Source organism: Amphiura filiformis, chromosome 19, assembly GCF_039555335.1.
Source record: "Amphiura filiformis chromosome 19, Afil_fr2py, whole genome shotgun sequence".
Classification (NCBI taxonomy): Eukaryota; Metazoa; Echinodermata; class Ophiuroidea; order Amphilepidida; family Amphiuridae; genus Amphiura; species Amphiura filiformis.
Window position 1 is genome coordinate 19,147,492 of NC_092646.1, and position 19,277 is coordinate 19,166,768.

General features: G+C 36.2%; 1 protein-coding gene across 1 annotated transcript in view; it reads right to left on the reverse strand.

The window, feature by feature from the left end:
• Window positions 1–2,064: 2,064 nt before the first annotated feature.
• LOC140141018 (uncharacterized) overlaps window positions 2,065–19,277 on the reverse strand; it is a 33,163-nt gene continuing 15,950 nt past the window's right edge. The window contains exons 10-21 of the mRNA XM_072162795.1: window positions 18,974–19,158; window positions 18,502–18,554; window positions 15,327–15,432; window positions 14,789–14,901; window positions 13,746–13,845; window positions 12,567–12,717; window positions 11,751–11,820; window positions 10,508–10,574; window positions 10,208–10,293; window positions 5,794–5,923; window positions 5,147–5,188; window positions 2,065–2,160 (exon numbers count right to left, since the gene is read on the reverse strand). Of these exons, the coding sequence (XP_072018896.1) occupies window positions 2,074–2,160; window positions 5,147–5,188; window positions 5,794–5,923; window positions 10,208–10,293; window positions 10,508–10,574; window positions 11,751–11,820; window positions 12,567–12,717; window positions 13,746–13,845; window positions 14,789–14,901; window positions 15,327–15,432; window positions 18,502–18,554; window positions 18,974–19,158 (1,190 nt within the window). The 3' untranslated portion in view covers window positions 2,065–2,073. The remainder of the gene's footprint in view (window positions 2,161–5,146; window positions 5,189–5,793; window positions 5,924–10,207; window positions 10,294–10,507; window positions 10,575–11,750; window positions 11,821–12,566; window positions 12,718–13,745; window positions 13,846–14,788; window positions 14,902–15,326; window positions 15,433–18,501; window positions 18,555–18,973; window positions 19,159–19,277) is intronic.

Consider the following 19,277-nt stretch of genomic DNA (forward strand, 5'->3'; position numbering starts at 1 on the left):
TCCTTTTTCTAACAAAACGTTAGATAATTTTCAATTCTAGACCTGTGCAATACGAACAACTAGCTTGGTTACTATGGCAACCATTTCAAAATATCAGAATGAAATGTTCAATCTATTTTATTATATAACAGGAACTTTGGATTGAACTTTAAAAATAATAATTACCACTTTTCCATTATAGTTTCCTGAATACATCGGTTAATAAACGGGGCCCATGCGTTTTCATTGCTAAAAATCATACATTTAAAAGTCAGCTTTGGGGGTACCTGAATTTGATGATAAATAATTGGAAAAAAAATGTGCTTGGGTTTATAATATGAAACTTCCCTAAGAACTGCCCGGTGGTATTTTCTCTTACCAAAAGCAAAATAGACTCATTCCATTGCCCTCTGATATATAAAAACTTCAAACTAAAAAATGTCAAAAAATGTGTTTAATTTTACCCAAAAATGCCTCAATTAAACCAAAAATGACCATACATGGCCAGTGTATAAGCAGAGAGAACATAATAAATATTCAAAACAATCAAATCATACCTGTTTCATTTATCCTGAATATTTCATGGGCATTAAAACTAAATTTTTGACAATGGACAAAACTGCTACCCCTGCCCCTTACAGAAGTGATCAAAAATTACCCCTTGGGCGAACACAATGATAACAAAAAATCATGTCAATTTGTTAGCGCTCTTCAGCAAAGTCGTAGTTCAATGAATTTACAACCGTGTGACAAAACAGGCAAAAATAGTAATTTTTTTGCACAAGATTAGCAACTTAAAGAGAATTGGACATTGCTCATTGAAATGAAGCTAGTATATGGACAATATAAGCGTGCTCTTTCACTGAATGACATAAAATTTGAAAAATATTGTAAGGAACACTTGAGGTTTTGACTTTTAAAACCTACATCTTGGTCAAAAATTGTGCTTGAATAGATATTTTCAACAGATTTTTCATAATTATTCGAATTGCTATAAACATTGAATTGCGTCATCTGTTGACGGAATGAAAAAGAAAAGTGTTTTGAGTGGGAAGTGTTAGCTTTCGTTTGATATAAAAACCTTTCTGATTGAATGAAGGAAACATTCGGGGTTTTGACAAAAACCAATCACAGATGCCTTATTTTCCATTAGTCACTAGCTAGATCTCACACAGCTCTTATGATGCCAATCACTCAATCGTGTAGTATAAACACAGAATGTGTAGAGGCTAGCCTCGCTGTGCCTGAAAAAATCTGTGTACCGAGGTGGAAACTGTGCGTAGATGCATTTATAAGATCGTTTTGTAGCCAAACCTTTTCATATGTGGCTATAGCAAAAAAAAACCCACATGATTTAAGTTAATATCCCTCAAACCTAGTGGTTGTCTTAAACAAAAAAAACACCAAGTCGTCCATTCGTTATGTGAGTGAAGGAAAACTCCCTATCCACAGGGTCCAGACCTGAACCATTACCAGGGAACTTCGGCCTCCGGGAATTGTAACTGAAAAAGGTCACGATTCACACAAGTGGTATATCATCTCTACGACCTTAATTGACAGGTCAGTTTATTTCACGCCATGACACAAAGTGTGCAAATGAACATAAATGCCAAAACGTTCTTAATCTGGAATGAAACGCAAAGGAATGGAAAGGCCCACTTATTTGCTTTAGTCGTATTTATTGCATCATTCTCTAACGATGCCTACCTATTTTGCAGGTACATGTAGTGCGAACATTAGTTTACAAATTGCAGACAATTTTTCATAAAGACACATTTTAAAAGTTTTCAATTGACACCCGTACACACCACAAGCATACTGACAGAGGGCGCGGCAATTTGGCCCCGGCTCACTTTTCTCGCAAATCAGCGGGAAAATGTTGCCCACTCAGGCTCGGTGACCTCCGTACGCCATTGATATAAAAGGCTTTACTTGACAAACACAGCAATTATCCTATTTCCGAATATCAGCATATCAGCAATTTTGTTTAAGACAAAATCTTGTAGCACAACTACTTAACTTAACTTAATTAATTAATTAATTAATTAATTAATTAATTAAGTACTATTAATTATTTATGACTATTCCTTGACTTCAATTGCTGGTATCATGAGTAGGTAGTGTGGCAGATGAATGGTCAACTTTCCCACGGTTTAATTTCAGCCGTAAAAACGACCGTACCTGTAAAAGAACAAGAACACATAATACTCGACTTAATTTCCCAATGAACACAGAAATTATTTAAATGCTGGGTTATATATATATATATATATATAAAAGGTTTAAATAGTTTTAATATCATTCAACAATATGATAACTTGCTGCAAAATATCCTATCATAATCACTGAATGCCAAACTGGGGTCTAGATGACTCTAAAAGTAGAGTCCAGCCACTCTGCGACTCTATGTTTCAAATGACTCCATATTGGGAGTCATTTAACTCCCTTGAAGAGTCATAATTTTCTTGACTCCGCTGAAGAGTCACTGTTGATGACTCTACACAGGAGTCATTTGACTCCCAATATAGAGTCATTTTAGACATAGAGTCGCGTAGTGGCTGGACTCTACTCCTAGATCAACCCAGACTCCATTAATAGAGTCACCCTGACTCCATTACAGGGTCACTCCGACTGTCCGAAAAAAAGGCAAAATAATGATACACATAGATGTACATCAAGATAAAAAGTATAGACCTACCGGAATAGGAGACTTTACTCTGAGTTTCACGCCATTGGCGATTGTCAGACGATACGATGGAGAAAATTTGGCCTTGACCCCCATCCCCTTGGAATGGGAGAATATACATGTCATGGTGTCAAGAGCCAAGCAATTACAGAGTCTGACTCCCTTGAAGAGTCATAAATTTCTTGACTCCGTCGACGACTCTGAATGTAGAGTCAATTGACCACACAGGTAGAGTCAACTGACTCTCCTGTGATAATCAGGTGACTCGTTTGGAGAGTCAGTGTTAGTTTACTCCACTTATAGAGTCACATGACTCCATTCTGGCTATCAGTGATGTTATTTAAGTGTTTATAAAATACCTTGCAAAATATTTTGACCAAATTTATTTTATAACAAAATTTTTACATTTTTGAAATGTTAATTTTGTTCATATCAAACGTTATAAAAAGGTTTTCATGACCTTTATAAAACCCCTACATAAACGTTTTGACTATGATCAAAAACACGTTACTATTACGTTTAACGTTTGAAAACCATTTGTTTTTTGCTGGGTTGTTTATTATACACTGCTCCAAGAAAGTACATCCTTACACTTGGAAAAATAATCACAATTTCAAAACTGAATTATATTGGGTTAACTTTCTGTTTTTAATAGATGCACTATCTAATCCGGCACATTTTGACACCCATTGAATCAAATGTAACTTCAAGAAGCAAAATTACAAGCATTTGATTGGACGAAGGTCCAGTTTTAAAAGTGACACACTGGCCTATTCAAAGCTCCACGGACTAGACATCTGGTTTGAGAGTGGTAAATGTCTAATTTATGTGTGCTTGGTGTGTGCTTTTAATTTAAAACAAAAGGAACAACTGAAAACTGAAACAAAAGAGCTGACAAATAAAATGCAAGTTATGAAAAGTACAGAGAAGTAAAAACTGAAATAAATACTGCTTTAAATAAGGCTTCATTGAAGAAACTGTGTAGTCTCTTTGTTGCGCTTGTTGGAATCTTTTTTTTTGCGCCTTGTAAAGGCCAATTTGTCACTTTTAAAACTGGACTTTAGTCTATTCAATTGCTTGTAACTTTACTTCTTGAGGTCATATTGGATTCAATGTGGTGTCATAATGTGCAGGATTAGATAGTGCATCTATTACAAAAACAAATTAATCAGTTTTGAAATTGTGAATATTTTTCCAAGTGTAAGGATACTTTCTTGGCGCAGTATATATACAATATATTTAGTTAGGGGAGAGATATATTTGACCATCTTGGTAAATCCCATAAGCCTTTGCGTAGTTTCCTCTGATGACGTTTTATCGAAGCGCACATCTTTACTGCGCAATTCACTGATGATCGATGTGCGCATCTAATACGTCAACAGGGGGTAAATATACAAGTTAATGCTTAAGGGATTTACCTTCTTGTGGATCACTGACGCTTCCATAATGATGTCACTCTGAATATTAGACTATGCCATAGTCGATATTTGGTAATTTTTTATTTATTTTTCGAAACGGGAGCGAACTCAAATCTTACAGTAACATAAAAGAGAGCCCTCTCTTGATACGTTTAATGGTATGAAAAATAACGGTGTGCGTATACAGTGCCATCTTTAGCTTCGGGATTTATCTTAGTTCTTTGAGCATAGCAAACCTGCCAAACTCAATAGGTGGAGCCCTCTTTTTACAATTGCAAGGAAGAAAAACAATTAACAATCGGACTACAGGGTAGTCTACCTGAATAGCCACAACCGGAATGACGCACTTGGAATGACGTAAGGAACTGGTTGAGGTTTGGTTGTTTGTTTTAATTCTTCTTTTGCCTGGGTTACTCATTCAGTGGATGTTTTAAGGTATCCTCTGTTCTTCCATCAACACCATGCATCATGATTTTGGAAAACACCTTAAAACTGGTTCCTGATACCCCACATACAAGTTGTTCCCATTGAGCATACACACCCCGGATGCACACGAACTACAGCTTTAATATTTATGCGAAGCTGGGGCCTCATGTAATCCAAACATTAAGAGTTCGTGAAAGGAAGACAACATAGAATTATCAAATTTGAAATAAATAATGGAAACCAGCCATTTCTTGACACGTAAATCAACATAATAGCAGAGATTAGATATTCTTCATAGGGCACATGGCTCATTTGAATGGCAGTCGGACTCCTCCATTGTATTTGTTCATTTTTGTATGAAGAGCAATGGCGACCCTTCATTGTATTTGTTCATTTTTGTATGAGGAGCCATTCTTGGAGCCCGTGGGACTCAGTCTAGGTAGAGACAGACACTGTATGTACTAGTAGCCTGGTATATCTATTGTTATGCAATAGTCCTATTACCCAAGAAAATTCCCCCATACTTCCGGTAGAGAAACCTATAATTGAAGACCGAATTAAAAAGACTAGTTTCGCGCCTTTGCCCTGACGTTAGACGCAAACTAGTCTTTTTAATTTGGTCTTCAATAATACTTACGTCTTCGTCCAGTAAGCATTGTGCAAAGAAAACGAATACTCCCTGTAGAAAATAAAATCGTAAAATATTACTTGGTTATACACTTAAACAACATGGTATTACTTCATGTATTAATTTGTTATTAGCTTAATATTATGGAACAACTAGATATCCACAGGAATATCATGGCGGTCAGCATCCTGGTGGAGCAAGATGTCCGATAGTGAGGCGCCTTTCTCCATTTGCCTCCCTAGAATTGAGACATAGGGTGTGATATTTAATATACGCAATAGAAAAATCATATTCTAGGACCTATTTTAACGTCTGGATATTTTCAAAGGAAATTGGGATTTCCCCCTCAAAGTAAATTTACTAAAGACTACGCAACATAAATACTTTGCCGTTGGAAGGTCATGTAGCATAAAGTTATAATTATAAAGCTAGTTTCGGCGTATTTTCCATTTTTTGTTCTGTTTAACAAGGTAAAATATTTAAGTGATCCTAGGATTGGTCAAACAAATTGATATGACACATTTTGAGAAAGTTACAGCTAGAAAAGATGGCTAACCAAAATTACCAAGAAGAGAGAAGAGTGGGGCCGAACAACTTTAAGCTTATATCTTGATACTGTACTTTATTTAATATGTTACCGTATTTACGAGAGTTACCTGTAATCCATTGCAGATCGTAAACAAATACGAAAACACAATACTTGAGGTTTGGTCAAATTGGAGCACACCAAAAATCCATGTACCGCCAAGAAGTGGGCTTAGTATGGCAATTGCTCGAATACTGACTCTATAATTAGACAAATTACATCAATATAGAAATGCACTGCGCTTAAGGGATGGGGGTATGAACGTTTGGACATTATTTATTGTGGGACATGAGAGCACATCAGACATATCGAATTGCATTCGGAATACGAAGAATGTCCTTCTGATATCAAATAAATTTGACTTTTAGAAATACACATTTTATGGCAAATCATTAAAAATTGATATTTTTGATATTCAACAGTACTCATTGTAAACTTTATAAATCTGATGATTTATACTTGAAGTGTATGTAGGTGGGATGAAAAGCCGACGATCAATTGAACATTTTGACCTTTCGTATTGAAGATATGCATTTGTTCCCCAAAACACAAACAAAAAATTGGGTCTTTTTGGGAACAAAACCATATCTTCAATATGAAAGGTCAAAATTTTCAATTAATCGTCGGCTTTTTCTCCCAGCTACATACACTTTAAGAATATATCATTAGATTTATAAAATTTACTTCGAGGACTGTTATATGACGAAAATGTCAAATATATCAAATTTTAATGATTTGTCATAAAATTTGTATTATATCGTGAATTTCAAAAAATGAAAATTATTTGATATCAGAAAGTCATTCTCCGTATTCAGAATGCAATTCAATATGTCTGTCGTGCTCTCATGTCCCACAAAAAATACTGTCGAAACGCTTAAAACGCTCATTCCAGATCCCCTAAGGGTGTACAATTTAGCATAAAAGCAACTAGTCTGCAGGCCACTGAAAGAACGAGATTTTGTATAACGCATAAAGTGCACATCTTTCCAAAAAAGGAGATTTATGTTGTGATCTTCTTTGAAATCTTATTTTTCAAACGACACGTATATGGTCGAATCCAACCAAAAGTGTACACGGCATGTTCAGGGCCATAACTTAAAAGTATTAATCAATTGGCTTTCGTTTTTGTATTGTGTTTATTCGCCTTGATCATACGCTTCGCGCCATATATAATAAGACCCCCTTCTGTGAAAAACTTAGACACAGAGACCCCAAAACATGCTATTTTACCAATTTTTTCAAAATATTTCTTAAAGTATTTTTAAAAACATCTAAATCAGTTATGAAAAGAAGTCATTGGATTGAATCTAAATTGGTTTCCGGAAAGGTGTGTATTCAAAGATTGCCTGTTCAATTTTCCACATATTTGTACATAATTACGAATTTTTTGTGATAATTTTTGAGTGGTATTTTTTTACATTACCTACGAATACAATTTTTCATAGCACTAGATATATCTTTAAAAAACGGAAATCACTAATAAATGCGCAATTGATACAAGCTTTGATATGTCCAATACTGAAATGCATTGCATTCGGACATCTTTATTATTGTGTTTAGCTGCCAGAAATTCTAAATGGCACAAAGGTAGGTTTGGTAAAAATATGCATTACCTCCGAATACATGTTAAAAGCTATGTCATTTCCACAAATTGAGAGAATAGTAAACAATAGTTAAGCAATAGGTGCAGGGTAATACACTCTTTATTTCTACCAAGTTTCAATAGCCTGCGTTTAAATATTTCTGAGATGTCAACAATAAAAGCAAGTATTCGTAGGTAAATTTCGGTAACCGAATGTTACCTACGAATACAATCGACATCATGACAGTATTGTGAAACACCGCCATTCATGCCAATGCCCATAATGGTACATAACGAAGGCCTGTATGTTTGCTATCAAATCATATGTCAATGAAAGTTGCGAAGTCACATACATGCCCACCATGCAAAACTGAATACGGCTTAATTGTTGAAAAATAGGTACTGAGATAGACGATGGTCTGCTCATTTGACATGTTTGAAAGAAAAATCAGATTAGAAGAAGATTAGAAGGGGATAAATACTTGGATATGTCTACTCTCATGTGTGCTTCATTTTAATTTTTTACCGACCTTCTGGTTTCTGAGTAATTTGTGTCCAAATTGATTTATTCGAAGGTAACTTTTGACGTTTTCGTTAAGGTTACCTACGAATACCATGGAAAAAACGACTGTTCTCATTGTCTCATGATCTAGACAACACAGTGATGGACCCTGGTATAAAGCTAATTGTAGTTGCCCTCAAACGAAAGGCCACAAGACGTAACTGACTCCAAGATGGACTTCACAAGTCTGCAATAACGGTTTTAAGCGATTTATGTGCAATTAAGCAAATTAAAGTCACTTTAGTGCCTTTGTTTCTTACTTCAATCCTCTTTCAACCGCTGTGAACCGACATTATTAATACATGATAGGGTCTAAAGTATCAATAAACGCACATAAAGAAAATAATACATTCAAAGTGCTTTATAAAATGAAGTTTTGATTGCGATATCCACCAAAAGTCTAATTCTTACCTACAAATACTGAAATGTTACTTACGAATACAGCATAATACATGACATGTGTAATGAAGTGTCCCTACCAATGGAAATTAATTGTCAAAACTTTAAGCGGTACTCCAGGACACTATTATTACCCATATACGGATTCATTCAACAATTATTTATTATGTAAAATTGCTGATTAACTACTTGTATATCAAAATGAAGTGGTCAAAATCTTGCTAAAAGCATTAAAATTGTTTGATGTAAGGTAATAGCATTTATTCATTTGGACGTACCATCTGAAAGAGATCTAAAACTACCATTTTATTAATTCATTACCATAATAGCAAAATTTTAACCACTAAACTCAATATAGACATTGTTAAATCGCTCATGTTACCTACGAATACACGGGTTTCTTCACCTTTTTATTGTATAAAGCGTTAGGTGTATGCGTATAATTCCTAATATTCTTGAAAACATATATCCTACTCGTTCTTATACAGTGTGTAAATTGGTTCATACTCATTTGATAAATAAAATACAGAAACTGACCTAAACTTCATTTTCAAAAATAAACTAGCATAAATTGACTAAGATCATATTGATCGCATTATAAAAATAAAAACAAATACTTTCTGGTCGAGCTTGCATTTTCCTGACACCCTGTGGTCTACATTACACGAAAAAAGCGTTAATGGGAATATTCCATTTGTTTTAGGTTGATTAGTATTGCGATAGTGAAAGCATCCTAGTGGTATTCGTAGGTAACATTGGGTTTTGATATCACATTTACTATCATACGTCCTGGATTTATTTTTCAAGATTAGTAATGGCACTTTTGGTTCCTATAAGGCCAATATGTCATCAATCAATGGGCAAAAGGAAAAACTTGTGGAGACATTTTTATTTCGGCCTTTTATTTTTGGCCCGTGGACACTTTTGGTTGGATTCGACCATATGCCAAACAGTTAGTTACTATAATTTGGATTACCTCAAATTCGGAAGTGACATACGTCCGTATGTAGCTCACAGCTGTATCGAATCGCGTGCGTAAAGTTAAACGCGGGCAATTTGTCGTCACGCTTGTGGCGAGACCGCGAAAAATCGTTGACGTCACTACCGAACTTGAAGTGAAACAAATTATGCTACCGAGAGTCGTCTGCAACTTAATGAATTAAACTAATCAGTAACATGAACATTAACAAACCTTTATGTATACATAATATAAATATTGTCATAACCTGTTGTGTTATGATGCTTTTTACCAGTGATTCATATTGTTGGGGCAAGAGCTACGCCAATTAAAGCAATCTGCTTGTAGTGCAGGGCGATCTATTCAAAAATTGTATTCATCTATTGCTATGGTAGTTAATCCGATTATGACGTCACTTCGACGGCGAATTGAAGTAACTGCATCCCATAGAAGCCAGCGAGGGCATTTTTTAAATATTTTTTTACGAAGATCTGGTTAACATTGATTTTCTTTTCGTTATCAAGTTAAATTAACCTTTTCTGCTCATTTGTGGTAATATTTATTATATAAACTGAATAATTATTTGTGTGATAAATGAGGGCGCTATCTATTTGTAATTTGAATTAAATTTAGCCTTAAAAAGCTTTTAGAAAATGTCCTTGCTTTTTGATATTAATTTTTCTAACGTTTTAATGCCAGTATACATGTGTCTCCCCTCTGGAAATATGCAAATAAGATTTAGGATTAATAGCGCCATTAATGTTCACATTTAGTTAATAATGACTATAGTTCTACGTGCATCAAACAACCGTCTGCTCCCAAAGTAACATTTTAAGTGTGTACCAGTAAATAACACAGCAAAATACTCGATGCCTGTAACCTGGGTGACATCGGTCTACTCCCAAAGACAAATGCAGTAACTATAGTCTGTCTCGTCTCAAGTTCAGATTAACGCCATGCTAGATTCCGCATTTCATACTTACTTCAACTTTGCGGCCTCTGATTTATCTCTATTGGTCTTCAGAGCCAAAAACGTGTGGATGATAATCACCAAGAACATCATATTAATCTATGTAAAAGAAACGTCAACTTGTTTTTACCAATTTGACAGTCAATTGAATTATACTAATACGCAGAACATAATTATCCATCAATATAAAATTCAATTTTCTTTTTTGGTGCCAAAATATGTGAGAATGTGCGCCTCATTTTAGAACAATGATACTTTTTGTACGCAATTTATATTTCCTGTTCTTGAATGTATTCAACTTGTTACCACTTACAAGTGCAATTGCTAACGCAGGTACGGCGAATGCATAAATGATTCCACCTTTAATCGGTAACCAGCACCTATTCATAAAGTGACAAACATTTGTAAATTATTGTTGTTGTGAAATTCAAGATTGTAAATATTAATTTGTCTAACAAACAAGATATTTGCCAGGGGTAGTGTGTATGAATTACTAATACGCCTTATTCTGAAGCTATGAAATAATTAAGACATATAGTCACTTAAAAGAGCAAACGTCAAAATAGTAATGACTCGTAACATATGTGATGCAATAAAGCAAAATCAGTCGGAACTCGGAAATATTAATTTTCAGTTTCTTATAGGCCGATAACAAACATTTACAAAGCTGCATTTTGCAGAAAATCTATTGAAATTGAACGATCAGTTCCAAAGATATAACCTATTAAAGAGTTTCCAAAACAACAGGAATCAAAAGGAAATATTTCCTTTGTTTGGCTATATCTCAAAATCAATACTTCCGAGTTCCGACTGATTTTGCTTGATCGCATCACATCAAAGCCGAATTGATCAATTTTTAATCTCTTAAAGGCTGATGATCTAAATATGTAGACCTATATAACCAGCAAACACAAAATGGTTTTCAAACGTTATAAACGTGTTATAAACGCGTTTTAATTTGCTCAAAACGTTTGAATAACGTTTAAATGTCTCGTTATATAAAAGGTCATGAAAACGGTTTTATATAAAAAACACGACAACACAATTTGGAAATGTTGTCAAAATATTATTGTAAAAAATTTGTGGCAAACATGGTTGCAATATATTTTGTCAACACTTAACAATATATTAGAATATTTTGCAACAAGTTTACAAAATCTTTTGAATGTTATTAGACCGATTTATCCCCTTTAATTTTCTGTAAAATTTTTTTCAGAAAACTAAAAGTTTTGTGTCAAACGGTTTGTGTTTGCTGGGTATATGGCTGCAACTGAAACTGAAAATGTTGGCATTTCAAAGAAGGAAACAACAGGAAAAAATATTGTCCCAATCTCTGAGCATAGTAATGGCTGTCTCAAATCTAGACGGAATCAACCAATGCACATTGACATTACGTGTTAATTTTGCTTTAATTTGATAACATGTCTACCAAGTATATATATTCCGCCATTATTAGTAAAATTAAAATGTGTACATCTATCAAGTAAGTCTATGATTCAATATTGTCATTTGTAAAATTATTTTTGTTGTTTAGTTCTGTTTTGTATAATACATACTTTGTCCCCATTTCGGCATATTCCGTGATCCCCAAAGCTAATGTCAAAAAAGCAATGACCGCCGGTAGCCCTGAAAGAGTTAATGTGAGTTCATGTTTCAATGTGCATTAATTATGGACCCGAGGAAGACTTGAAGTACACACACATCGCTGTGTTTTCACATTACGTACGGGATGGCAATATTCTATGCATGAAATAAGAAGATCAGGCTAATCAATGGGATGGAAGTTGTCCACTGTGTGCTGACAAAAGTCGCGTATTTCATTATTTACAATAGTGGAATACTGGAAATCCCTTTTAAACGCAGAGACGAGGAAACTTTAGCCCGCAAAATGTCCAGCACTGAAATACGCGCATGATGACAATACAGCGGACATATTCCATCGCACCGATTATCCTAATTTGACATGTTTCATGCAAAGAACATTTTGTCATTTAAAATTCAAGTCTGCGAGTGGTGGGACTTGAGATGCTTCGAGCAACATTAATCACCTTTAGGTAATCTTAAACCCAAAGCCCTAATGAGATAAACATTTTGCCAAGTTTTGGGTTCCTCTGTAAGTGGAATTTCAAAATCTAGTATGAGGCAGAGATTACTCATACGACTTTCTTGCAATCATTACGACAATTTTCATCCAGTACGTAATGTAAAATCAACAGCGATGATAAAATACTTTTGACTTGTGAAGTTGATTATTATTAAACATTCTGTCAGAAGTGGCTCCAAAAGATGAAGTTTCTAAAAGATGTGACGCTAACTCTTTGAGAAAATATTTGATTCGGAAAAATCCGTTTTTCTTTATAATCGACTCTTACCCCACGCGATAGGCATGCATATCGACAGCTTCATCTTCAAATTGATGTTAGGGTTGATTTTCAGAAACAGGTTTATTCCTTCCATGAACATCCACATAAAAACCACCAACCAAAGGTAATGTAGAAGTACGGTCACCGCAATGCAGGCATTCTATATGTAAGACATTAATTGTAATGAGAGAGTGAGAGAGAGGGTGTTAAGATTTGTTCTTTGTACTCGGGTTAACACCTTCGGAGGTGTGATGTTGCAATTCTTTATATTTTCCTTCTTTACGTGTGTCGTCTCCAAACACACCCCTACACATCCGATACTGACTTAAGTATAATCACAAAAACAAACACTCGGAGTATTTCCATATTCCGGATTTCCCCACAAAATAAGTCGTTAGGATTAGAAACTTGTTCATCTAAACTACTCTTCACAACCCCTCCCCTACCCCACCCCTGTAAAGAAGTACAATCTCGTTGACTACTAATCCATATCTTTTCTAGATCTGGATTTCCCCATATAAATCTTAATAACTTAATGAATCCAATCCCAGCGATTGTTTGATTTGTAGGCTGTAATATATAGAACACACACACGTGTTATGTATATGTGGCTGGACGAGGCGAATGAGCCGTAAACTCGGCAAACTTCATTTCGAGCTACAGGTGAAAATATATGCAAATATCGTATTTTGGCGAAGTTGAGATTTTTGCAGATTTTAAATGTTTAAGCTTTCTTCTAAACACATACAAAGTTTTATTTTAAAGAAATAAGTGGAAATATGAAATAATCTACATTTTCTGAGGCCCGTCTGATGAATGGTCATAATGCTTCCCTAACTTTGAACACGTTTTGCTCAGTTTCGCGTTAGGATTCATGACAACCTATAACAAGCCATAACTTCGCTTCTGATTGTCATATGAAGTTCATTGAGGTGTCATTTTAATCCCTGAAACATGCTCTTTGCAAATATGCAAAAATGTAAAAATGACCAGAGGGGACTTTACGGCTTATTCGAGGTGTCCAGGCACATATGTGTTGTTTATTCGGAGCAAGAGAATTTTCAAAGACATGCATAATAACAAAAAAACAACTTATAATAACCTGATGCATAGTAGGCCTATTATGCTTATGTGATAATTTAGTATTAAACATTGTAATAGATTGCATCCCATGCGGTCAGGACATACCTTCAATTGTGCATCTATTCCCGTGACAAACACAAGCTGTGCTAGCAGCAGCGACATGGCCAAGTTGATATGAATAGCTATTCGAATGTTCTTGTACACTCTGTAAAAGTATAACAAATGCTGTAGTAGTTTCAAAATAAATTGGTTTGACACTATAATACACAACACAGCAAACCAATTGTTAAAAGTAGTTCGACGATGTGATTTGCCTCGCTTAACCAACAGTACTTTATGGTTCAAACCACTAATTCTCTAAAACACATGGTAAAGTAGTAAAGTAGGCAATGTCAAGCATGATTTTCTCATACAGGGAACTCTCACGGTGAAAAGACATTATTATCATTAAGTGTAGAAGGTTGAATCTCTAAATGACCAATATTTCAACATTATGATGACCTGACATTTTTTTTTAAACCACTGAAGTGTAAAGACCATACTTTTACAGAGCGTCCTCTTTTTTGGGACGAGATAGGGCACACCGGCTGGTTCGGAAAACCGATGTGTATCATGAATTTGGGGGAACTTTTCATTAAAACTGTAAACTAACATGTAATTTCTGCATGTTACCCTGAAATATGCACATTTTTGACTGTGCAGCTTAAAATAACATGTAATTTCTGCATGTTACTCTGAAATATGCATATTTTTGACTGTGCAGCTTTTACTTTTCAGTGATCTTTAAGCTTCTTTTTTCAGATGCCATGCAAGAAAATAGATCCTCTTTTTTTCAAGCACTACCCAGCTCTAATTAGTGCTGTTTAACCTGACTGCACGATTGTGAGGTTAGAAACCAAAACAGATCCCATTGTAAATAAATTATATAGAGCACAGCAAGTTGTTCATTCGGTTAATTTTTTTTTTAATACTGCTAATTAGTTCGTTTATCAATACATAAATATTGTTTATGCTTACATACATATATAGTATGTAATGTAGTTACGTACTAATTGTTCATTCTTAAAGTCAGGCCTATTATTCTTTAATAGTCCAATTCAGAATTAATCAAACGGTCCTTATTTACTACAATAAAATGCAAAACTTACTTGGATACTACATAAAGTATGATGGTTACCAGCAGACATAGTATTGATATGGAGATAGTTATGTAGCTTATATACGACAGCAGCTTAACATGAACACTTGGTAGTTCACCAACCTGATGAATGAAAACAAAGAGTCTTTGGAAAATATATTCACATATCAATAGTAATTAGAACTTACGCAATATATTTGATATGATATTTTGAATCTCAGAGCTCAGTACCCCTTTTTTGCACTTTTAGCTTTTCTACCAGTACCAGAAGGTCTTGCGCAAAATTTGCAAAAAATTATCATTTTATGTTTTTTAACACAAGTCTCCACATGATATAAACGACAGCCAAAGAAAAAATGACTCTGATCATCCAGAATTATTTTGAACTTGAGAACTTCGGATCACCGGACCGATGCTCTTGCAACTGAGCTAATGAGTCAGATGGAGAAGAGCAGTGGTGTTATTATCTATATGCCTTCAGACTCACTAAAGTTATCATTTTACTATTCTATAATTATCATTTATTATGCTGCATCCAAACACATTACATCAACAAGTTGCATCAAAACTGCAAAGCTAGTCATGTGATTGCAACCACAGGTCACGTGAGTCTTATTCGAGTCGGTGATCCAACAACCATCATCAGACCAAGTCCTACAAATGTTAATTAAAACAGACAAACGGCAAAAGAAATATGTTTAGATCACGATATAATAGACAATGAGCATGACGAGTTCAAATTGGAGTTTGTAAGTCTTACATATAATTATACATATCTTTAAAAGTAAAAAATCATGTTATTTAGTTTTTATATTTCTTCCCATATAGTCGCAAATTTCACTTACTTAAAATAAACCATATTTTTTTTAAATATTCATACATCTTATTATTAACATAAAATATTTCTTTTCCGTTTAAAGTCCTACACTGCAACATTCACAAAACACTTCGTGTTCTGTATGCGTCTTACGTGTTCAAGATGAAATTCTTCTGATAGCGATTTCATGATCAAGTCCAGGATAATATCAAGTTAAATTAAAATCGAAACACCTCGTGTTCTAATTTTGTATCGTCTTCATTGGAAGCATCTATCCAGACATTTGTAGTAGTTTCTTGTTCAAACAGTCAAATTGCCATCAGACTATTTTCATCTTGAACACTTTAGACAGAACGCTTCCGAAGTGTTCTGATAATTTTGCAGTGTACCAGTGGCGTAGATAGGACTTTTGTCTGTAAACAAGTCTATGTTGAAGTGCAAGGGCCCAACAAGTCTTCAAAACTACCTACCTACCTACCTACCTACCAGTCAGCTTCATGCATTTCTGCACATGCTGCCTGGCTCAAGAGATGCTTCCAAATCCTACGGTCCAAAGCTGCAACCTCAGCCTCCTTTACAGTCCACCCTAGGTCCAGCCTTGAGATGTCTCTGTGGATGACGTCTCTCCATGATGTCTTAGGACGACCAGGTTTGCGTTTCCCATGGGTTGGCTTCCAATGATAGAGCCTCTTGGGGGTGCGGTCTCCATCCATTCGTTGCAGATGGCCAAACCACTGTAGGCGGCGCTTTCTGATAACTGATGTGAGTTGGGGCTGTTTGGTCTTGGATCGAATACAGCTATTTGATATATGTTGTGACCATATCACTCGAAGAATTTTGCGTTGGCAGCGCATGTCAAAGGCATCAAGTCTAGCCTCGTCCCTCTGTGAGAGTCCAGCACTCAGCGGCATAAAGGAGTGTGGAGATTACACAAGCATTGTAGAACTTCAGCTTGGTCTCCATGTTGATGTTACGATCCTTCCACACCTTGTCCAGCTCTCTGAAGGCTCCTGTGGCTTTACCGATTCTGTTATTCAATTCTTTGACATTGGACCCGTCAGCACTGCAGTAGGCACCAAGGTACTTGAAATGGTCAACTACTTTGATGAGACCTTCATTGCCTAGGTGAACAGCTGGTTTTGTAACATTGGATCGGCTAATGGTCATGATCTCTGTCTTCTTATAGCTCATCTGGAGTCCTAGTTTACCGGCAGTAACACGGATGGCTTCTGTTGTCTCTGCCATCTTGACATCAGTCTCTTCAAGGAGAGCTATATCATCAGCATAATCCAGATCAGCTAACTTTTCTTCTGGATATCTTGAACTCCCCCTTGGCAATAGGATTAATCCTCTGTTGTTTTCATCAACAGCCCTCTTCATGATGAAGTCAATGGCTAAGCCAAAGAGTAATGGAGACCAGATGTCACCCTGTCTGACTCCGGTGATGATCTTGAACCAGCTAGAAAGGGTCCTTCTGCTTTCACTGCACATATTGTGTCCCGATATGAACTCCTTATGATGTTAATTATCTTGGGAGGTATTCCATAGATGCGGAGAATTTCCCACAGGGAGGGCCTGTGCACTGAGTCAAAAGCAGCCTTGAAGTCAATGAAATTAATGAGGCAGGGTAGCTGTTGGTCCAAACACTTCTCAATGATCTGGTTTAGGCTGAAAATTTGGTCTTGACAAGAACGGCCCTTTCTGAAGCCTGCTTGGTTGTCTCTCATTTTCAGGTCCACTTCATCTTTTACTTATCTTATCTTTCACATGCTTGCAGTTGAATCTTGCTATGAGCAGCCTGTCAGAAATGCATTCATATGACAGCAGGGATTTTGCAGCTGTGTGGGATAACAAAAGGCCGACGGTTTTCTCTCTTCTGCTGGTGTCTGGACCGGAGTGTATGATCTCCCAATTCTTGTGTCTACTCCTTCCTTGGCCTGGCCAGTGCAGTTCTGTCAGAGCGACTAAGTCCAACTTATATCTATCACATTCATCAATCAGCACATCGATCTTTCCTGGGGCATTGAGGCCCTGAACGTTCCAGTTTCCTATCTTGAGTTTGGTTTTTGTGATGTTTATTGAAGTTGTTTCTTTTGGGTTGTACCTAGTCTTCCTCCCTCTCATCGAGTTAGTGGCTTCCCTGGAGGGGCTTTCACCACTACCCTTCATATGGACTGGTTTAGTCTGAGGTGGCTTTTCGGTACGAGTTTTGGTAGTTTCTCTTTGTCAGGTTTCGTAGTGAATAGGTTTTTTACACTGGATGGGACACTAGCCTGTCGCAATAACCTATGCCTGGATGATGTATTTCAAGAATACACCTTGGTTAGGGGAATCCAGATAGGCTGCTCCCCCTTTGGACACTGTGGTAGTTAGAAACGAGCTGTTATCAATGTGTCCTTACTCACATAATCACGAAAACAAGGGGGGAACCCTTGTTGGTTTAAATTAGGGTTTTCCTTCCCATACCCAGAGCCCCGTCTGTTTCCTCAGGCCGCAAAGCCTGAGTTATCCGCCTGGTACCAGCTAGGAGGTGGGGTTGAGTTGCAAGCAGAGTGGCGATTATGGACAAGTGGGTTGATGGAATTGCCACCTGTACATACAGCTGGGAGAGTTAAAGTGAAATTAGAATGAAGAAGAGTATAAAGGGGGAAGGCATGCAAGGAGAAATGCAGGGGTGAAATAAAACAGAGGTGAAAAATAAAGAGGAAAGCAAGCTGGAATTGCGCTTCTACAAGCCATATACCAGCTTCAAAACAGCTTCAAAACTGGCATGGAAAAATAAAGAAGTAAAAAGGGTAAAAAGAAACAGCTCTACACCTAGGACTGGGAGGGAAGATCACAACAATTTCATCAAGAGCCTCCCCCAACACTTCAACAAGAAGGTAATAAAAGGAAAAGTCTATTACCCAGTTGATGTGACATAATGACATGACGGTCCAGCAGTACTATCAACGGCATCCTGAAAAATATAAAGTACTTCTATCCTTAAACAGTATATTGCATGTGTAATTCTATTCCAGTTGATCCACCTATTAATCGGCCGAAAACACACCTTTGGGTCAGGTATGGATTCGAGTTTGCTTGAAAGCCTTTGAGAAAAGTTTTAACATTTACTGAGGAACATTACCAGACTCGAACCAAACTAATGAGAACAAAATACCGCATGTTGAATCAAAATGACATGGAAACCATGGAATTGGAATATTTCCTCCAATCAGTGGGGCAACTTACATGAACAGCGGTCGGGCTAGACCCATGAACCCTGGACCCCTTCCATATACAATTGTGTAAATTTCCAGCTCATAGCCATCCAGAGGGTTCGAATTTAACCCTCACTCGGATATGTCATTACTTTAACTGTATTCTCCAACGACTTACCGGTAGCAATTTGTATGTAATATGAAAGATTTCTTCACTCTCGTATGGAATAGTGAGCTTGGTAAAAGTGTTATAAACGTTCATCGATAGCACTTTACTGCCAGTTCCAACAATCTGACGAGTTGTGTCTGAGAAGTTCCTCAATGGACGATCGAATTTAAGAACAGAAGCAACTATGACGTGATCTGTTAAAATAGATTGCCGAACAAAATCCCCAAAACTATAAACATTATTAAGAGGTATTTCATATAGCGCGGAACAACCTCTTGGAGTTTAAAAAATGGGTTACATTTACTTTTAGCGT